Source organism: Atractosteus spatula, chromosome 14, assembly GCF_055471065.1.
Source record: "Atractosteus spatula isolate fAtrSpa1 chromosome 14, fAtrSpa1.hap1, whole genome shotgun sequence".
NCBI lineage: Eukaryota > Metazoa > Chordata > Actinopteri > Semionotiformes > Lepisosteidae > Atractosteus > Atractosteus spatula.
In genome coordinates, this window is record NC_142719.1 from 27,429,023 (window position 1) to 27,445,845 (window position 16,823).

The following is a 16,823-nucleotide window of genomic DNA, read 5'->3' on the forward strand; positions in this document are numbered from 1 at the left end:
TTTTTTGCCACACGTGTTGCTGAGGGTTCCAGTACACCACAAAAAAAAACACGTTTTAATTTATAAGTCTAAATGAATTGTGAAAAGGCTAAGGTGGCAGGAGTTTAATCTTTCTGCTTGAGCATTTGTTATGATCCAGTCAAAACTGCTGTTGACAGCGGCAGTATTCTTTAATCACATTGCTCATGTCCGAAGACAAATTTGAATTGTCTGCTATCTTGAGGTAGGCATACTGGCCAAAGGTTACATTGGAATGACTACTGCAGTGCTGTTACAGGCTGGTAGTCTGAACGTTGGCAAAATAAACAATTGTCAAATAGTGATGATGCCAGTTTGTGGGAGCTGCAAGTTTCCCTTCTGTGTTGCAACTTGGTAATCCGTTGGACAACCTGCTCTTCTAGTTTAGCAGGAATGCGGAAGGTGGGATGTAAATTTACTCAGTGTGATTTAGCTGATGGAACAGAGAGAAATTGTGAGATCAAAGACGTAGTCGTCAAATGCTCTGAATCCTAAAACATTATTTTAATATCAAGTGAACATACCTGTCAGGGCACAGTTTCTTAAAACAAAACTTTCTCAAATGAACCCCAGCTAAACATGAAGGTTCAGCACAACCTCCATTGAAAATCTGCTGTTTCATGGGTAACAACTTATATATACAATACAACCTGCTGAATTAAATGTCTTGCATTATCAGACATAACTAATTTCAGTTAAGAGATGTGCTTTAAAATATTTTTGTCAGGTGTTTCTAAATGAAGTATGTTTTTACTATCATTTAGACACTTTCAACTATAATTTTTATCAATTCTATTACATAACATTTTTTGTTGATCTTATATATAGTAGCATATATATTTCCAGAAGCAAATAAAATACTCCTTGTTTGGGTCTCTAGACAATCTCCCTAAACAACCTTATCTATCTAAACAGTCCAAATAATTGTATTACCAGTGCACCTGAAAAATTAGATGTGCAACAATAAATACATCACTTTACTAGTAATTTCTTAATTTTTCTGTTTTGAATCAAACCAATATTTGGTCCTTAAACTGTGTCTTGTTATGGTACCATGTGGAATGAAGCTTAACCATGCAAATAAATTATCTGAAATACTGAAACACACTCTGAGAATTCCTTCAGGGCTTGTGTTAAGTCTGCTTAGCACAAGTTTGAACTCAAACACCTCCAGGTTTTAAACAATTGCATTCCAGTCTTTTCTAAAAGGCGCATCTGAGGTTGGTTTTGTGGAATGTAGTTAAGTCTGTGCCATCTGAAAACATTGTTTACCTTCAATTAGTAGGCAATAGGAAAACCATTAAAAACTCCCAGTCAATAATGGCCTTGCTATGTTTTGCCAGAAGGCTATGGGTTTTGCAGTTTTTTTAGCTGGTGTGTCAGTGACAGAAAGCAACAGACCTGTCTTTTTCATTTACAAGTGAATGTTGTGGTCAGGGTCATTTTTCAGGTGTGAAAAGTGACTCTGGGAGATTCTTCACAAAGGTAATATTGGTGAAAACCTGTTGAGTATGTGTTTGCTGTATTCTATCGTAAGCAGGTCAAATAACACGGGCTAAGTTCTAGTTAACCTGTATATCTTTTTGGAGGGATTTCAGTGAAGGAAGTCCTCGGTTATTTTGAGAGAGAACTTGACTGAAATAGAGACAGCAATAATCTTGTAATGACACAGTATGGAATATCATAGTTCTGTTTATTTGGGCATCTGCTTTGTTTCTAAATCAGTCTATTTAAATAACTGGACCTATTGATCTGATAGTTTTGGAAAGTCAGTGACCATGGTGAAAATAGCAGGAACATTTCTATGCCTGGTGTGGCCCCTAAGGACACAGGAAAGTTGGAAGGCCGTAATTTGGGATGAATCCACATAATAAAAGCAGTAGTGGTCAGGAGTTGAACTCTGTGTGTGAGTATCATGTGACTAACTGAAAACATCTCTAAAGCTGAATGTTGAAAGCTTAAGCTATTATCATTTAAGTTGCTGCTATTTATTTCCCACACAAAAGCAAAGAGGATTTGGTTTGCAGGATTTAGCATTCTCAGAAATAAATAGTTGTGGTATCTCCCTTAAAAGTGCTTGCTTTGTTTTTCATCTTCCTGGATTCTTCTTCTGCATTTCTTCTCCCATTGCCGAGCTAGTTATGCCACATGTGTCAATCTCACCTGGGGCACTTCATAGAATTGCTGCTTGTCCTGTCCAAGTTTAGCAAACCTGTTATGTCGCTCTCAAGACGGCTATAGATTCTGCTGCAGTAAAACATAGCAACTCTCCCTCTGTTACCATAGAATGGCTGTGAAGGACAATGAATAGGCAACAGTATAAAGACATAAAAGCTAAAACAATAGCAAAGCCCATTGTAAATTATAATATATGCTGGACTGTTGACAATAACATTTGAGGGGGGCTCAGAAAGATTTCACTCTGTAATCTTTGGAATTCGATCTTAAACCCAGAGCACTGGAAAAGGCGGGACATGAACCATGTTTGTTTTTTTCCTAAGGGATCTTATGGGGTGGAAGAACACGTCATTTTAAGCAATAAAAAGGGGGCCCCAATATCTGGAATAGCATTCGTTTGTCTCTTTGTAAGGCCTGACTGAGGGCTCCCTGCCCCAGCTACTTGGCTGCTCTCCATCTGTACCCTGGCTCTGAATGAATGGTACCAGGCCTTTCTTTCTTTGAAGCCAACCAGGAATGTGAGGCGTTTTTTTTGTTCAGACAGCAGTATCAGCGGTGAAATATGTCTTCTGTAGCTCTCTTTGTATGTTCAGAAGGCGGACGTCACAGGCGTGCTACAGTGGTTTCCACTTGGCTTTCACACGACTTAATTTTCCTTTGTGTTTAACTGCAATAAAAACTTAGGAACGTCTGATTTGTTTAGTTTCAAGACTGGACTGTGGCGAAAGCTGTGCTCAAAACATGGTTTCACATCCTGAGACTTGTTGGAGCAAGGTAAGAGAGAAACATATCGTTCAAATTGGAAACAGGGCAACAAAATAAGTTCATACATTTTATATTTCAAGTTTGTAGTTGAATTGTGAGTATATGCAAGTTTTAGAAAATAAAATAGGAATGATTCACAAGGGAAATTAAACTTTGTGAAATGCTGGGGATTTTTATTAAAGCACGACAGTTACATTAGTTGTTTTCTTAAAGTGTGAAACTGCAAAACATGGGAAGCTGTTGATTGTGAAGGTCAGACTTAAGTGGTCAACATATTTTCTTTATATCCTTACATCTCTGAGAAGAAGCATGGGTGGCCAAGAACATTTTTCATTCTCGTATAAGACTACTAAATTTGGAACTAAAAGACTTTTAGAGAGTTTATATTAACTTAAATATTGGTGAGAAATACTGCATTTTGCTAGATCGAGATGTTTTAGGAGATAAGGCTATCTGTTTCATATCATTCCAGCTTGTGTTCTCTCTAGATAGCATTATTTTGTAAGTTTTATCTAAAAAGCCTTTCTGAGCAGAAAGAAAATATTTACTTAAATTATTTTCTTACAAAACATTCGTGGGATGCAACACATTTGAAGTGGATTATTAAGCCTTACTTAGTACTTTACAGTAGAATAAGTCAGAATAATAATAATGTTACTTGAGGCCAATGTAGAGAGCAGGACTGAATTATCTGTGGAAAACAGAAACTGGGTGAAAGCCTCAAGTCCTCTGCATGTCCTCTGCTGTCACAGCTCTCTCCCTCTGCCCATTCTGCCATCACGTTTGACTCTGTCATTTCCAGTTTACTGGCTTCTGTGCGCTAATGTGAGGAGATGAGCCCTGGCTGTCTGCACATGTACTGCAATGTGCTCCAGAGAGACACGCAAAGCTCTAAAAAAGACCATTTGCAAGTCAATTCATTATTCAGTTCATTACTGCCTACACAATTCACTCCATTACGATGCTAGAACTAAAAGTTCAACATCCAAAATTAAGAAAGGATTTTGCACATGGAAATTTTTCGCGTATTATCCACCTGTAAATGATAGGTATTTCAACTGTGATATCTTAGTACCACTGGTATCATGGTATGTATACTAGAAATCCTGTCTGTAGTCCTTTGTCTGTATTTTAAGCATGATTTGTAGCTGCAGCAGGGCACATACATTAAAATGTGGGTAAAATATTTCTGATCTGTTTTTTTAAACATTTGTTGTGGAATTCTGAAAAAACTAAACACTAAAAACAAAATATGACACGGACCAAAAAAAGAGAGAGGAAGAAAGAAAAGAGGATGGAGGTAAATCTATCACAATTGGAGGATGAGAAATAGACATCTCAAAACATTTCAGAGTTTCATGGTGATCTCGCACTAGCAAAATATGATCTAGATATACATCTTTCATCTTGTACTTCTGGAAATTAAGGCCCCCCAAGTGTGATTCAAGAGAGTCTGTCTGTATCCAATCATGTAAAATTGTTTTGGACTGAAGTTAGATCTGTGAACAAATTACATTGTGCCTAAAAATTGATAGTAACTTGGGAATTGTCACCAAGAAGGAGTGCTTCTGAGTGGGGCTCAGCAGGATAGTCACGCCCATAAAAAACACATTAGATACATACACCCAAAAGCTCTCTGTAACAGGGCACTCCCAAATTAAGTACTGGGTACACCCTAAATGTTTATGTGACAGCAAGGATCAGGAATAGGAACTGCCAAAGTGGTGTTCCATGCAATAAGTGGTCAAATGTAACCCCGGCAGCCCCTGCAGTGCACATACAGTATGCAACAGTCTCAAGGCATTCAAAGTGTATTTAATCCATCTGAAAAAGAAAATAAATTATTTACACGCACTGAGTTAAAAAGGATTAGCTGGTGGGCTGTGTTTGTAGAGGAAGAGAAAGTATTGCACCATACTGGTCTTAAATAGGGCTGCCATTTTGGGTGGTTTTCTATCTTAAATGAAGGTGGCCGAGAGAGGACTGATTTTAAACATAAGGAAATTATATGGAGAAGAAACTAGACCCCTAGTAGTGATAAAACTATTAGATCAGCCACTGGATGAGAGGATAAAGCATTGTTCCCTGGAAACCGCTTGAATGGGACTGAGATAAAATAGGAAAACTTATCTGATATCCTGAGCCATATGCTTGATGCTGACATCAAAGTGACATCAAACTTTCACCATAAGTTTAAAGGGGAACTGCAACGCTATATTTATATTTTGGGGTTAGAAAGAATTGGCATTTCAAACCCCCATAAAAGTAAAATGTACACAATAACTTGTAAAACCTGAATGTACATCCCAAAATAGAGAAAATTTCCAGATATGCGCAGCTCCATAATCTGACATTCAGAACAAGGCAACAAAAGCGCCTTTGCGAAAAGGCCCTATTACATTATAAACAAGCAGGCTTGAGAATACATCTCTTTGAATCCAACAGAAATCACAGAGATCACTTTGTAACATTTCTGCGGTGAAATGTCTGCTGCACAACCTGTATTTATTTGCTTGTACATTGCAATACATTAGTCATTACAGTAACTAGTGAGCAGGAAGGGCTGTATCATGTCGCAATTTGTGGGAACTCTCACTCTCACCTGTAGTGAGACCAGGGGTTGCACATTGCAGGGGTTTCACCTGAAATGAAGGGGGAGATATGCTTAATATGCAAAAGTTGGTTTAGTTCCGGAGGAAACATTTAATAACTGGTAACAATATTTACATGCAGTCATAAATTCAGGATACATTTATACTATATTTGTACTCAGTAAATGCTTCCTGCTCATAGATCTCCTCTTAATTTCCCTGTAATTCTATTCCAAGAATGATGAACTTTTTTATTGTTATTAATGTAGGAACACAGTTTAAAATTTAGGCTTTTCATTAAAGCATTCTACTCTACCTTTAATTTAAGCTACCTTTCTACTTTCTACAATGATCTCTGTCAGTGCAAAGGTGTTACCTCACAACTAAAGGACCTATAGGTTGACAATAAACAACCTGCAGCCTCCATCATCCTGTGTTTTTGAGTAATAAAAAAGTGTGAACGGCCTAAATACTACAAATTTCCTCTTTTACATTTTAGACTCAGTTTCTAAAATTACAATTTGGATTCAGGAATTTCTTTTTTACTGTTACTAACTATTCCTATAGTATCACCATACAAGTGTCATATTATATGCATGTATGTTTCTTCTGAAGAATACATAAAGAAACCTGAGTAGAGTTTATATTCATATTTCATAAAATTGGTCACCATGTTATAAAATAAATGATTCCTTCTCTGGAATCAGCCCAGAAAAGAGAGACCAGACACATTCTGGCACTTAAAGGAATGCCTAACGCTGACAAGCTGAAGGAAGTGAACCTTTTTAATCACTAAAGAGTACGAGGTGACCTGATACAAGTATTCAGATTCCTCAAAGACTGACAACGTTAACCCAGCCGACTTCTTCAGAATGAACAGTGAAATGTGAGCCTGAGGGCACAAGTGGAGATTAAAACCAAGAACAGGTGGAACTTCTTTATCCAAAGGGTTGTGGGAGTGTGGAACAAGTTACCTGGGCATGTTGTTAAAGTTATATCCTGGCTTCTTTCAAGAAATGTCTTGGATAAAGTAGCTAATAATTACCAAATAGGCTGAATGGCCTCCTCTTCTTTGTAATTATTCTTATGTACATGTTATTGATTTGCATTTTAAGTTAATAATAAACTAGTAATTATTTAGTAAAAGTATTGGTTAGTTATACTAGCAGTAATACAAATTTTAAGCCTGGTCTTTGCAGACCTGTTTTCTTTTCTCCACTTGTGAACATTTGATATATGTTGACATTTTCTAATAAACCAAGATGAAAGCATAATGAAAAAAGCAAGATTATGAAACCTGTCTTCTTTTCAACCTGTATCAGTCACTCAATTGATCGACCCAATTAATGCTTCTCCTAAGGCCCTGTGATCTGCTCATCTGTTACTATGTACAGTAAGCCAATCCACAAGCCTTTCTCCTCTGCTGACAGAGTATTTTGTAGAGAAAAAAATAGTAAAAATTCCTGAAGCATAATTATAAACAGCAATTGACAATTTTGGCATGGGTTTTCGCCTTTTAGTTAACTGACCTAAGAAAAGGCTTTTAACAATAGGAAAATAGTGGGGAAAACTGGGGAAGGTTCCTTTCTATCTTAACCTTTTGTTTCAGCGGTGATCTTAATTGTTGTGATTAAGTTTGACACGGAACCAGTGGACACAATTAAATAAACAAGGTCTTCCTCTGAACAAAGGGGCAGACTGACAAGGACCTCTAAAAGGTTGAATTGAGTGTATTTGTGAGATGAAATGAGATTGGGCCGTATTCATTTCATTCTCTGGGAGCACTCAGCGTGCAGTGTTAGAACCCAGCAGGCACTCTCTATCAGCTGCATTGCTCCTTGGATGTTAGGAAATTGTCACATGCCCCAGGAGGTGAATATAAATAGTTTGTCCTATGATCTGGTAAATATGCTCAAAAATCTCTGTAAGTGAGCTTAAAAAACATGTCTGATTGTACCGATCTACCACAAGATACAAGAATCCAGAAACAGTACCGTAATATTTTTGGTTCAGTCTTTTTCGTAGATATGTCATGCTTGGAATTGAATCCAGACACTGTTTTATAAGTCAATAATGGTACAGAGACATCAACAGATGGGTCCACCGATCTTACAGTCATTAAAAGTAAATGATCACAAAAATAAATGTCAAATATTTATTTTTTCTCGACAGGGAAAAGTCAAAATGATGTGTTCAGACGTATCTTAAACAGGACATGATGTCTTTGAAAAGAGTGACAGAATGACATTCCTGGAAGAATAAATTGGAGGATTGTTTGCCTTGCCAAGATTTGGCCCTTTTTTTGTCCTGAGTCCCAATGCATTCCTTCGGCCATGACGTCCAGTTTGAAAACATGAACAGTCTGAACCTGAACCCGCTGGGCCTCCTTTCTAGTGACTGTAGACTCTCTCCTGCCACAAGCAGTATAGACCAGTTTACCCATCACCATGGTAAAGGAGACTCGGCTTACAGCTCCTTTTCAGGAGGTTCCAATGCTCCAGATCACTCCTCCCCCTCTTTACCAGATGAAATGCAGCCTCACAGCTTGCATTACACGGACCTGAAGTATGTGAGGGCTGTCTACAATCCAAATGTCCTCAATTCCAGTTCCAGAAATGCGGATCACCTGTACAAGTCGACAGAGGTCCTCGGTCATCAGTGTCACGAGGACTCCTGCCTCAGCAGCCAGTATAGCTCAGGTCAGGGCAACAGGGAAATTCCCCCACAGCCACCATCCCGCCTGGACAGTTTCATAACCATCAGAAACTTAGAGAACAGCAGCGCGTATCAGAGCCCTGGGGGCCAGCTGGCAGAGACATTTCTTCAGAGGACTCAGACAGCTAATCCTGCACTTGCCTGTCCCAGAACTGACCCAGTCTACCGCCGCAGGGTTTCGGAGTCTAATCTGAAGGACCCAGTGTACCGAGACGGTGCGGATCAGACTTTGGAGCAGGCAAAGTTGGGTCATATTTTAAGCAATCCATCCGTTATACTTCAGGAATCCTTTAAATGGCATGCTGGTGGAACAGGCAGCCACTCGGAGGATCAAAGCAATAAATACCACGCTGTGTACGGTAGCAACGTTACTGAACAGGCGCAATTGAGGGATCTGCAGCAGAACACCATCAATGGCAACATCCAACACAAGGGGCAATATTATTTTGTCACTGGTGTGTGTAAACCCACTGTGCCCAGGGTGAAAGACAACCTTTCAGGTAACGGACAAGGAGATTGCGTGGGGCATTCTCCAGAAGACCTTCTTGCACATAAGGAAATTGAGGAAAAAACACCTAGCACCATTGATGAACTCCTCAACAATGCGAAGCACAGACAACAGCGGAGTTATGAAATTCATAATAAAAGTGGCTTAATGAGCCCAGGTTTACAAGCACAAAACAGAGAGGGTGTTTATCATAATAAAAACATGCATAGTGCATCGCCTATCTGTAATACCTCTGATGTCCTGGATCAAAGCCAGAAACCTCAGGGCCGGGAGATAGGATCTGGATCACGCTGGCACCACAGTAGCAACCATCACATCTTCTACTGTGGCCCTGAGGACAGTGTCCCACTGCCGGACCCAAACGACAAGGACTCAGTTCCTCCCCCTCAGTGCACAGGCCAAGTGAAGACTGAAAGAGGGGACTGTGTAGAAAGAATGACAAGGCGGCCTTTGGGCGAAGTAGCCAATGACAAAATCAACAAAGAAACAACCCCTATGTTGTACCATCTTGCAGGTGAGAGCAGAGGTGCCCTTGCATACAAAACCTCAAAAGAAAACTGGGCCAAGATGAAGTGGAGAGACATCAGATGCAACAGTGCCCCCTTTTTGAAACTGCAGAACACAGACACCACCTCCAGGGACGAGTGCCACTTTGGGAGCAGAAACCGCAACCTGGAAGAAGTGGCTGAAGATCTACAGCAGTCCCAGAGTGAAGATTTTAGCAGCTCAGGGTCCTCCACAGATGAGTTCTACAAGAAATACTACAAGGATAGATTAAAAGACGCCCAGACCAAGGTCCTAAGGGAAACCTCTTTCAAGAGGAGGGACCTGCAGCTCAGCTGGCCTCACAGGATCAAACAGAGGGCTGAGGAGCGGCCTTCAGTGATGCACTCAAGATTAGGCTCGCTCTCGCACACCTCTCAAATGATATCAGACAGCCCAGTGCTTTCGGAACCCGAACCTCCAGCCAAGAGGGAAACTGGGAAGCCTTCAAATCCTCTTCAGCCTCAGGCAGTACGGATCGGTGGAAGAAAGAGGCTCACACCTGAGCAAAAGAAGCTGTGTTACTCCGAGCCAGAGAAATTGAACCAGCTGGGGGGTTCCGCCCATCACTCCGAGCAGCAGTCCCTGGGGAATGAGGGGGAGGGCTTACTGTCCAAAGACGACCTCGGTGAGTATGGTCTGGTTGCTGCCAGGAGAAAGATGTTTGAAATGAGAGGCCGAACCATGTCGGCCTCAAGCATCTCAAAGTCCACGTTGAAACAGATCCAGCACAAGGCCCTGGTCGCGTACATGGAACGGAAGACTGGACAGAAAAAAGCAGAACCCCAACAACCCCCTTCACAAAATCCTGCCATGAGGCATTCTACTGCTGGGAAGCCTTTGGAATTTGGGCCCAGGCCCACCTGTGAGAATGCTGTGCCCAGAAAGAAACTCACCCGACCACTGTCAGCTGGGCGTGTCTTGGATTCTTCCTCAAGTTCCATCAGATATGCCCAGTCGGACACCGTGCATCCTGTCGAACTCCGCTGCCAGCCCATCTGGAAGAAGATGACTAACGCAAGTCCCGGGAAGATGTTTGAAACAGCAGGCCACGCTCTGTCTATATCTGTGGAAAGTCTCCTTGAGCAGTCAGAGCAAAAAGGCTTCCATCAATCTCAGACAACGCCATCGCCTACCAATTTACAGGTGCACTGATGACTCTTTCACTTCCTTCTCTATCCATGGAAGTAGAGTTGTAGAGGAAATTATTGCCATATGTACATGTGTATTGAAATTCTTTATCAAGACAATCACAGTACAACATATGACACATTACGACATATAACACCAAACAATGTAGTGTTACATTGCAAACATAATAAATAATAACAACAGAACAGAAGATCTACTGAGCAGAACATTAAACAGTTTTTGTGAGGGGTTACTAGGAACAGGCACTAAAACATCAGCGTTTTCAATCTAGCTGTCTATGCCAAAACAGTTTTACTAGCTTTGAAGTTAACAATTTGTATGTTTGGTTGTATGTTTCTTCCAAGTATCTAAAAAATAATTACCTACTTTCTGCTCTCTTTAAGTAATGCATATGGTGATTTTTTTTTAATGTAGTTTCTTTTAATCTGGTTCCAGCCTGGGAGCCTCACACATAAAGCATCTCCAGTCTGTCACTCCAGGAACTCCAGGTGAGTGAAGCTGTGGAATATTAAACAGGACGTCTGAGTCATAATCAGGTTGCGTGTTATTTACTCCAGAGCCTTAGCTGGTTACCTTACATCCTTATCTGTCACATAAACATGAGTTACCCTTGTTGAACCTCGCATGTGTCAGTACGGGTTGTTCTAAATTAAAACATGCATGGACCACATAACCTCTCATTTGTAACCTTTCCCACACATTCATACAGAGATTGAAAAATGACTTCCTGGGATCTGAGTAACTCTTATTTTCTGTAAGATGTACTGTACACAAGCAACATCCTTTGTTGTTGTTTCCAAGGCAGAAACACATACATTGTACTTTCCAAAACCTGCAACCTGATGTCCTCAGCTGGTGCATAAAAGGCAGTATCACAGTGTGTGACTTTTGCCTTTTATTTACATACACATTTGTATATGTATATTTTCACCATGTTACAGGCCAGCGAGTACAGATGTAATAGGGTTCACCTGGCATGGGGACAGAAGGCGAAGTCACCTCTCTTAGGACCTGGATAGTGCTGAATTCTCCTGCCATGGGAGACCCAGTGTTTTGGCACAGTGGAATTCTCCACTGTTGGAGGAGAGGTGATGTGTGGCTTTGGAGTTAGTTCCCATGAGCTGCTGTGATCAAATCCTGACAGAGCTTTGTATCACAAAATAACAGGAAAAAAAACAAAGCACAATTTATCCATAGGGCCAAAGGAAATATGCAGGTCTGCCGATTTTTCATGGAAGTTTTGGAATCTATCATGCCCTGCATGAAATGTGCAGATTTTAAGAATTCCATTTTTTAAACGCTCTCTTTCTTCTTATTTAGACTCAGTGCTTTGTCGTGGTATGTTCACCCCAATCTCTGTACAGCATTTAACAAGAGATGTAAGGAGACATGGGAGGGTTACTGACCCATTCAAACCCAAATTTACTTCTCCATAAAACAGTGGTTAAGAGATCCTTATTTATGTGATATGGTGGCCACAACTGAACACAAATTTTTAAATGAGGGCTCTCTGTACATTTTAAAGGTTGAGCATAACTTCCTTTGATTTAAATTACCCATTTTTTTGCCACATACACCCAAACCTTCTGTTTGCTCTTTTATTGCTTCCTTCAATTGTCTTGATGAAGACATTGAAGAACCTACATAAACACACAAATCCCTTTCACATGTAGCTTCCTGTAACTCTCAATCACTCACGTGATAGGGATTGTGTTTGCTTCCATTTCCTGCGTGGATCACATCGCACTTCTCAATGTTCAATTTAATTTGCCAAATGGCTGCCCAAATCATCATTTCAAACTGAACATTTAATCCACCAGTTATAGCACAATCTAAATCACTGATAAAGTTCAGGAGAGGAAAATGGGCTAAAGTGGATCCCTGCAGAACACCACTGCTTATATCTGCCCTATTAATGAGGTTATGCCCTTAAGTTGCTTCATGTTCTATTAATTGACTATTTCTAAATCAATGTGCACCAGTTGCTTTGGATTCCTACAGATTTTATTTTGAGCATTAATCTTTTATGAGGGCTTCTTATTGTTTTCAGGAACTCTAATCATATTATGCACATTAGAATTATCAACTGACTTTGTTGTCTGTTCAAACAATTCTAGTAAAACAACATTGTGTCTTAAAATGCCATTTTAGATACATACAGGAGGCATTCTTCTAGTTCAGATTGAAATATCTTTTATATGGGTTTAGCAGTAATATCTTTTGCTTTAATCCCATGTTATCTCACCAACCCTTTCTTTCATCTTTTACAGCTCTTTTACTGTTTTAGTAAAAGTTATAGCTACAGTATATAGTACTGTTATAGCAATGAAAAAACTTTGCTTTATTTTCAGCGTCTGCTGCAGTGTCGTGTACTATCTCTACTGTCTCTGTCACAACAATTCTAATATCTTTCCTCAGTTGCACCTGTAGGTTTTTCTATTTTTTGAGTCAGTCTTGGATGTATTTGTTTTAGGGATGATTGAACCTTTAACACTAGACAATGAGTTTGGAATTTTCTTGTACATAAGCAGACATTTCTGTATACCTCTGAAGGCATTCTGCTGCTATAATCATTAGTTATAACATCAATAAAGGTGAGTAATTCAGTTCCATAGGTGGCCAAGCCACGACACTACCTCCACTATGTTTCACAGATGAAGTGGTTTCTATCTTTGTCTTATGTGTTCATAACACCTTGTATCAGAAATATACTGGCTCATCTCTGTACTTTTGACCAAATTGTAATCTGCCCTTCTATTATTGGTGCTGATGGAAGGATTGCCTCTTGCAGTGTAGCCTTTATAATTCTGTTATAACGCCCAGTTTCTGTGCTGTGGTTCTGATTGAATTCTTTTTTTTCCGCATCGAAATTGCTTGCTTTTCCCTCACAGACAGTTCCCTAGTGTTCATGCTGGTTTCGGCCTACTGACTCTAAAGAGCACAGTGAAGAGCTAAGGCCAAATCCTGCACGTTCACGGCTCTTATATGTGCACAAATCAGTGCATCAGGAAACACCTGACGAATAAGAAACATCTGGTAGCAAATTATCCGATCCTTCCATTTCAGATACATATAAGTGTGAAACTCAAGAAGTGCTGTTATTCTAAAACAGTACAACATACAAGTACATAAATATCCAGAAGTAAAAGGTGACATTCTGTAATTTTGCTCTTCGTCTCAAATCCACATAAGCTTACGTATACAGCAGAAAAAGCCATTTTTACTTCACTGTCCAAGTACGTATGGAGGGCACTGTATATAGACAAATATGTTTATTTTTTTACTGTTAAAATATTTAAGATTTATGAAGATAAGCTCTATTGTGATGTTCTTATATGATAAATTACTAAGATGCATTTTCTTCAATGAAATAAAACATTACTATACATGAAATTAGAGGAATAGAATACATCGGTGTCCATAGTGTTCTAAACTACATGAAACCTATTAACTATTTTCTTTAAAACATCCCAGAGTTTCCAGTTGTGTATTTTATTTCTGGGAATTCACTTTTATTCAATTGGCGGTCTTTTTATAAAAGCGACTGACTTTAGTAATTTGAACCAGTTGTTAATTTGTTTGCCCCCTTAACACAGCTAGATTTTGAGGATTTCTGATGGCCCAACAAGGGAAAAAAAAGTACAATCCGTGAAATGTGATGGTGAGCAGATACTGCCACTGTCTTCCTAATTAAAGAAAAAATCACAATGCATTTGCACCCCTTGCGTGAGGTTTGCTGCTACAGCTGGTGAGCTTGTGTTCTCCTTCCCTGTTAGCTCCCTAAAGAAAGCTGAAGCTCAGTTGGCGTCAAGTGGCACCAGAGCCCCTGCAGCTGAGGGCAGACCACGCCGCGCCGTGACACAGAGAGGCAAATCCATGGAGGAGCTTGGCACCTCCCGTGTCCCTGCGACTCCCGTTCTCAGCAAGAGCTCGGAACAGCTAGACCAGATCCACAGCAGGCACGCGGCTTCGGAGCACAGGCAGGGAAACGCAGCCTTTTCCTGGGAAGCCGAACTGAAAATCCGAGGCAAGGCCGGAGAAAGCAAAGAATCCACAGGAACCAGCCACAGTTCAGAACGGCCCCTTTTGAAGACGGGGACAAGCTGGCACTCAAGGAGCAGTGACGATTTGTTGGGGACCACAGCCCATGGCAGACATTCCCAGTCATTGGAACCCCTTAACTTTGACACGGAGCCTCCAAACCTGGCCTCCTCTCCAGAGAGCAGGACTTCCTCCACTCCCATTGAGTCACCCAACATGAGCCCCCTTTTCTGTGACTCTGTGGAGAGCAGTGTGTTCTACACAGATAGTCCCTCAGGACAGTCCTTCTACTGCAGAAGCACGCCGGAAAGGGAGTCTGTAGCCTCGACAAGCACACACCTGCATATTCAGTTTGAGAACGGACCTGAGGAGAGCACGTCCTGCACCAGGTTGTCTTTCATTTCTTATAATTTGTGTATTACAGTATTAGAATTGCAACTCTTCCAAACAACATAGGGTGGTGCAGTGGTTAACATTGCACCCTCGCAGTTCTGGGGCATAACCTAAGTAGCATTTGTATGTTCTCCCCCTGTTTGTATGGGTTTACGCTGAGTCCTCTGGTTTCCTCCCACAGACCAAAGACATACTGGAAAGTTAATTGCCTTCCGGGAAAATTGGCCTTGGTGTGAGTGTGTGTCTATCTGCCCTAGTGCCCCATTCAGAGTGTATCCTGGGTTGTGCCTGTTGCCTGCTGGGTTAGGCTCCAGCTCCCCATGGCCCTGTAAAAAATAAAGTGATTAGAAAATGGATGGACATACATTATATACTATGTGAGATTGACAGCATTTTTTTTGTAAATATATTCACATATATTTAAATAAGCATTTTCTATTCAAAATAACAATCTCGATGTTTCCTGTCCTGTACATCTCATGTGATTAAATATTTCATATAATGACAGATGTTTGCTTGACCTAGCAGCAATTAATACACGATATTAAACAGATTTGATTCTAGAGGAATTAAATGCCTAAGCAACACATAACTTAGTGATTGATGTTCACTGGTTTCTGCTTTCTTTGTGTAAATTGTGCTTTCTGTTTTTGCATGTTTTTCTGACAGAATGAAGACTACTCCTACACTTCAGACTCTGCCATTAGAAAATGCTGTGGTTGACCGGCAGGAATCTGGAAGTCCAGAAGTCTCTCTCGGTAGAGGAGTAACGACAGATCCGAGTGCCTGGCCCACAGCAGAGGAACTGGGGAGTGCACCAGTTGAAGATTTTCAAGAGGGAGCAGCAAGTGATGCAGATGAACTCAGCTCATCATTGCCTTCACTTCAGTCCACTGGGCAACAGCTAGCCACCACCTCTACAGATCCAGCAGAGGAACAGGTCCAGAATTCAGAGAAAGAACAGGCAAAAAATGGCAAGGGGGGTCATTCAGAAGAGCAGCCCAGTCCCTCCACCAGCGCAAAACCCCATCTGCCAAAACCCGGGCAGTGGGAGGAGCTAGTGGAAGTGATTATCACCAAGGATCAGTCGTTAGCTAGTGTTCTGGCTCCCAAATCCAGTCGCAGGACAACCGTGACTCTGATGGAGCAGCTGCTGTCCGAAGACACGTTGCTCATGGAGGAACATTACAGGAGGAAGAGAGTCTGCAGATCACACAACAGGGAGAAGTAATTATTATTTAACGTTTTTGTCTTTGAACAGTGATTGCATCAGTAACTGAAAAGTGGAAAATCTTCTCAAACAGGACCATTACTTCACAGTAGTTAAGCTATGAAGTACAGGTGGTTGGACATGATGTTTTTTTTGTTTAGTTTCCTTTGCACGTTAAAGTAGAAACACCTGTCAAACCAGTGTGATGAACAGTTAGTACATTTCATTTGGCATGTTTGTTACAAAAATATAGGTGACAGTGATTTTATTTTTTGTTCCATGACAAAAAATGCACAAATTTAAGTTTACTTTATCGTTTTTTAGCTCCAATGCCGAAGGAAATGCCGGATCCAGGATTTCGGAAACTCCCCCAAACCCTGATAACTGGAATTCTGAGGTTCACAGTGGGAATAGTTCCACACAGCAGACTGTTCTTTCACAGGACAGCGAGCTGAATGACATCACTGAGAAGAAGGTAATTAACTTCCAGATAAGCCTTTTCTTAGATATTAAAACCAGGAAATTTTCATTGAACAGAAGTGAATCTGTAGTACCTCCTTTCCTGCTACATCATTCTGTACCATGAAAGGCCAGGTCTTTTACAAGTAAATACTAAGAACTAAACCACAGCACACTCAAATTCTCAAAGAAGCTAAGGATACTAAATACAGTCATGCATTCAGGTAATTCGCTCATCTTGAGAGCTTTT

At 40.5% G+C, this 16,823-nt stretch overlaps 1 protein-coding gene across 2 annotated transcripts in view; it reads left to right on the top strand.

The window, feature by feature from the left end:
* Positions 1 to 16,823, top strand: part of shroom1 (shroom family member 1) — a 34,183-nt gene that overhangs the window by 13,180 nt on the left and 4,180 nt on the right. For both annotated transcript variants that reach the window (XM_088931645.1, XM_088931646.1), the window contains exons 2-6: positions 7,725 to 10,464; positions 10,906 to 10,958; positions 14,247 to 14,900; positions 15,574 to 16,131; positions 16,439 to 16,589. In XM_088931645.1, coding sequence (XP_088787771.1) covers positions 7,870 to 10,464; positions 10,906 to 10,958; positions 14,247 to 14,900; positions 15,574 to 16,131; positions 16,439 to 16,589 — 4,011 coding nt within the window. In that variant the 5' untranslated portion in view covers positions 7,725 to 7,869. The remainder of the gene's footprint in view (positions 1 to 7,724; positions 10,465 to 10,905; positions 10,959 to 14,246; positions 14,901 to 15,573; positions 16,132 to 16,438; positions 16,590 to 16,823) is intronic.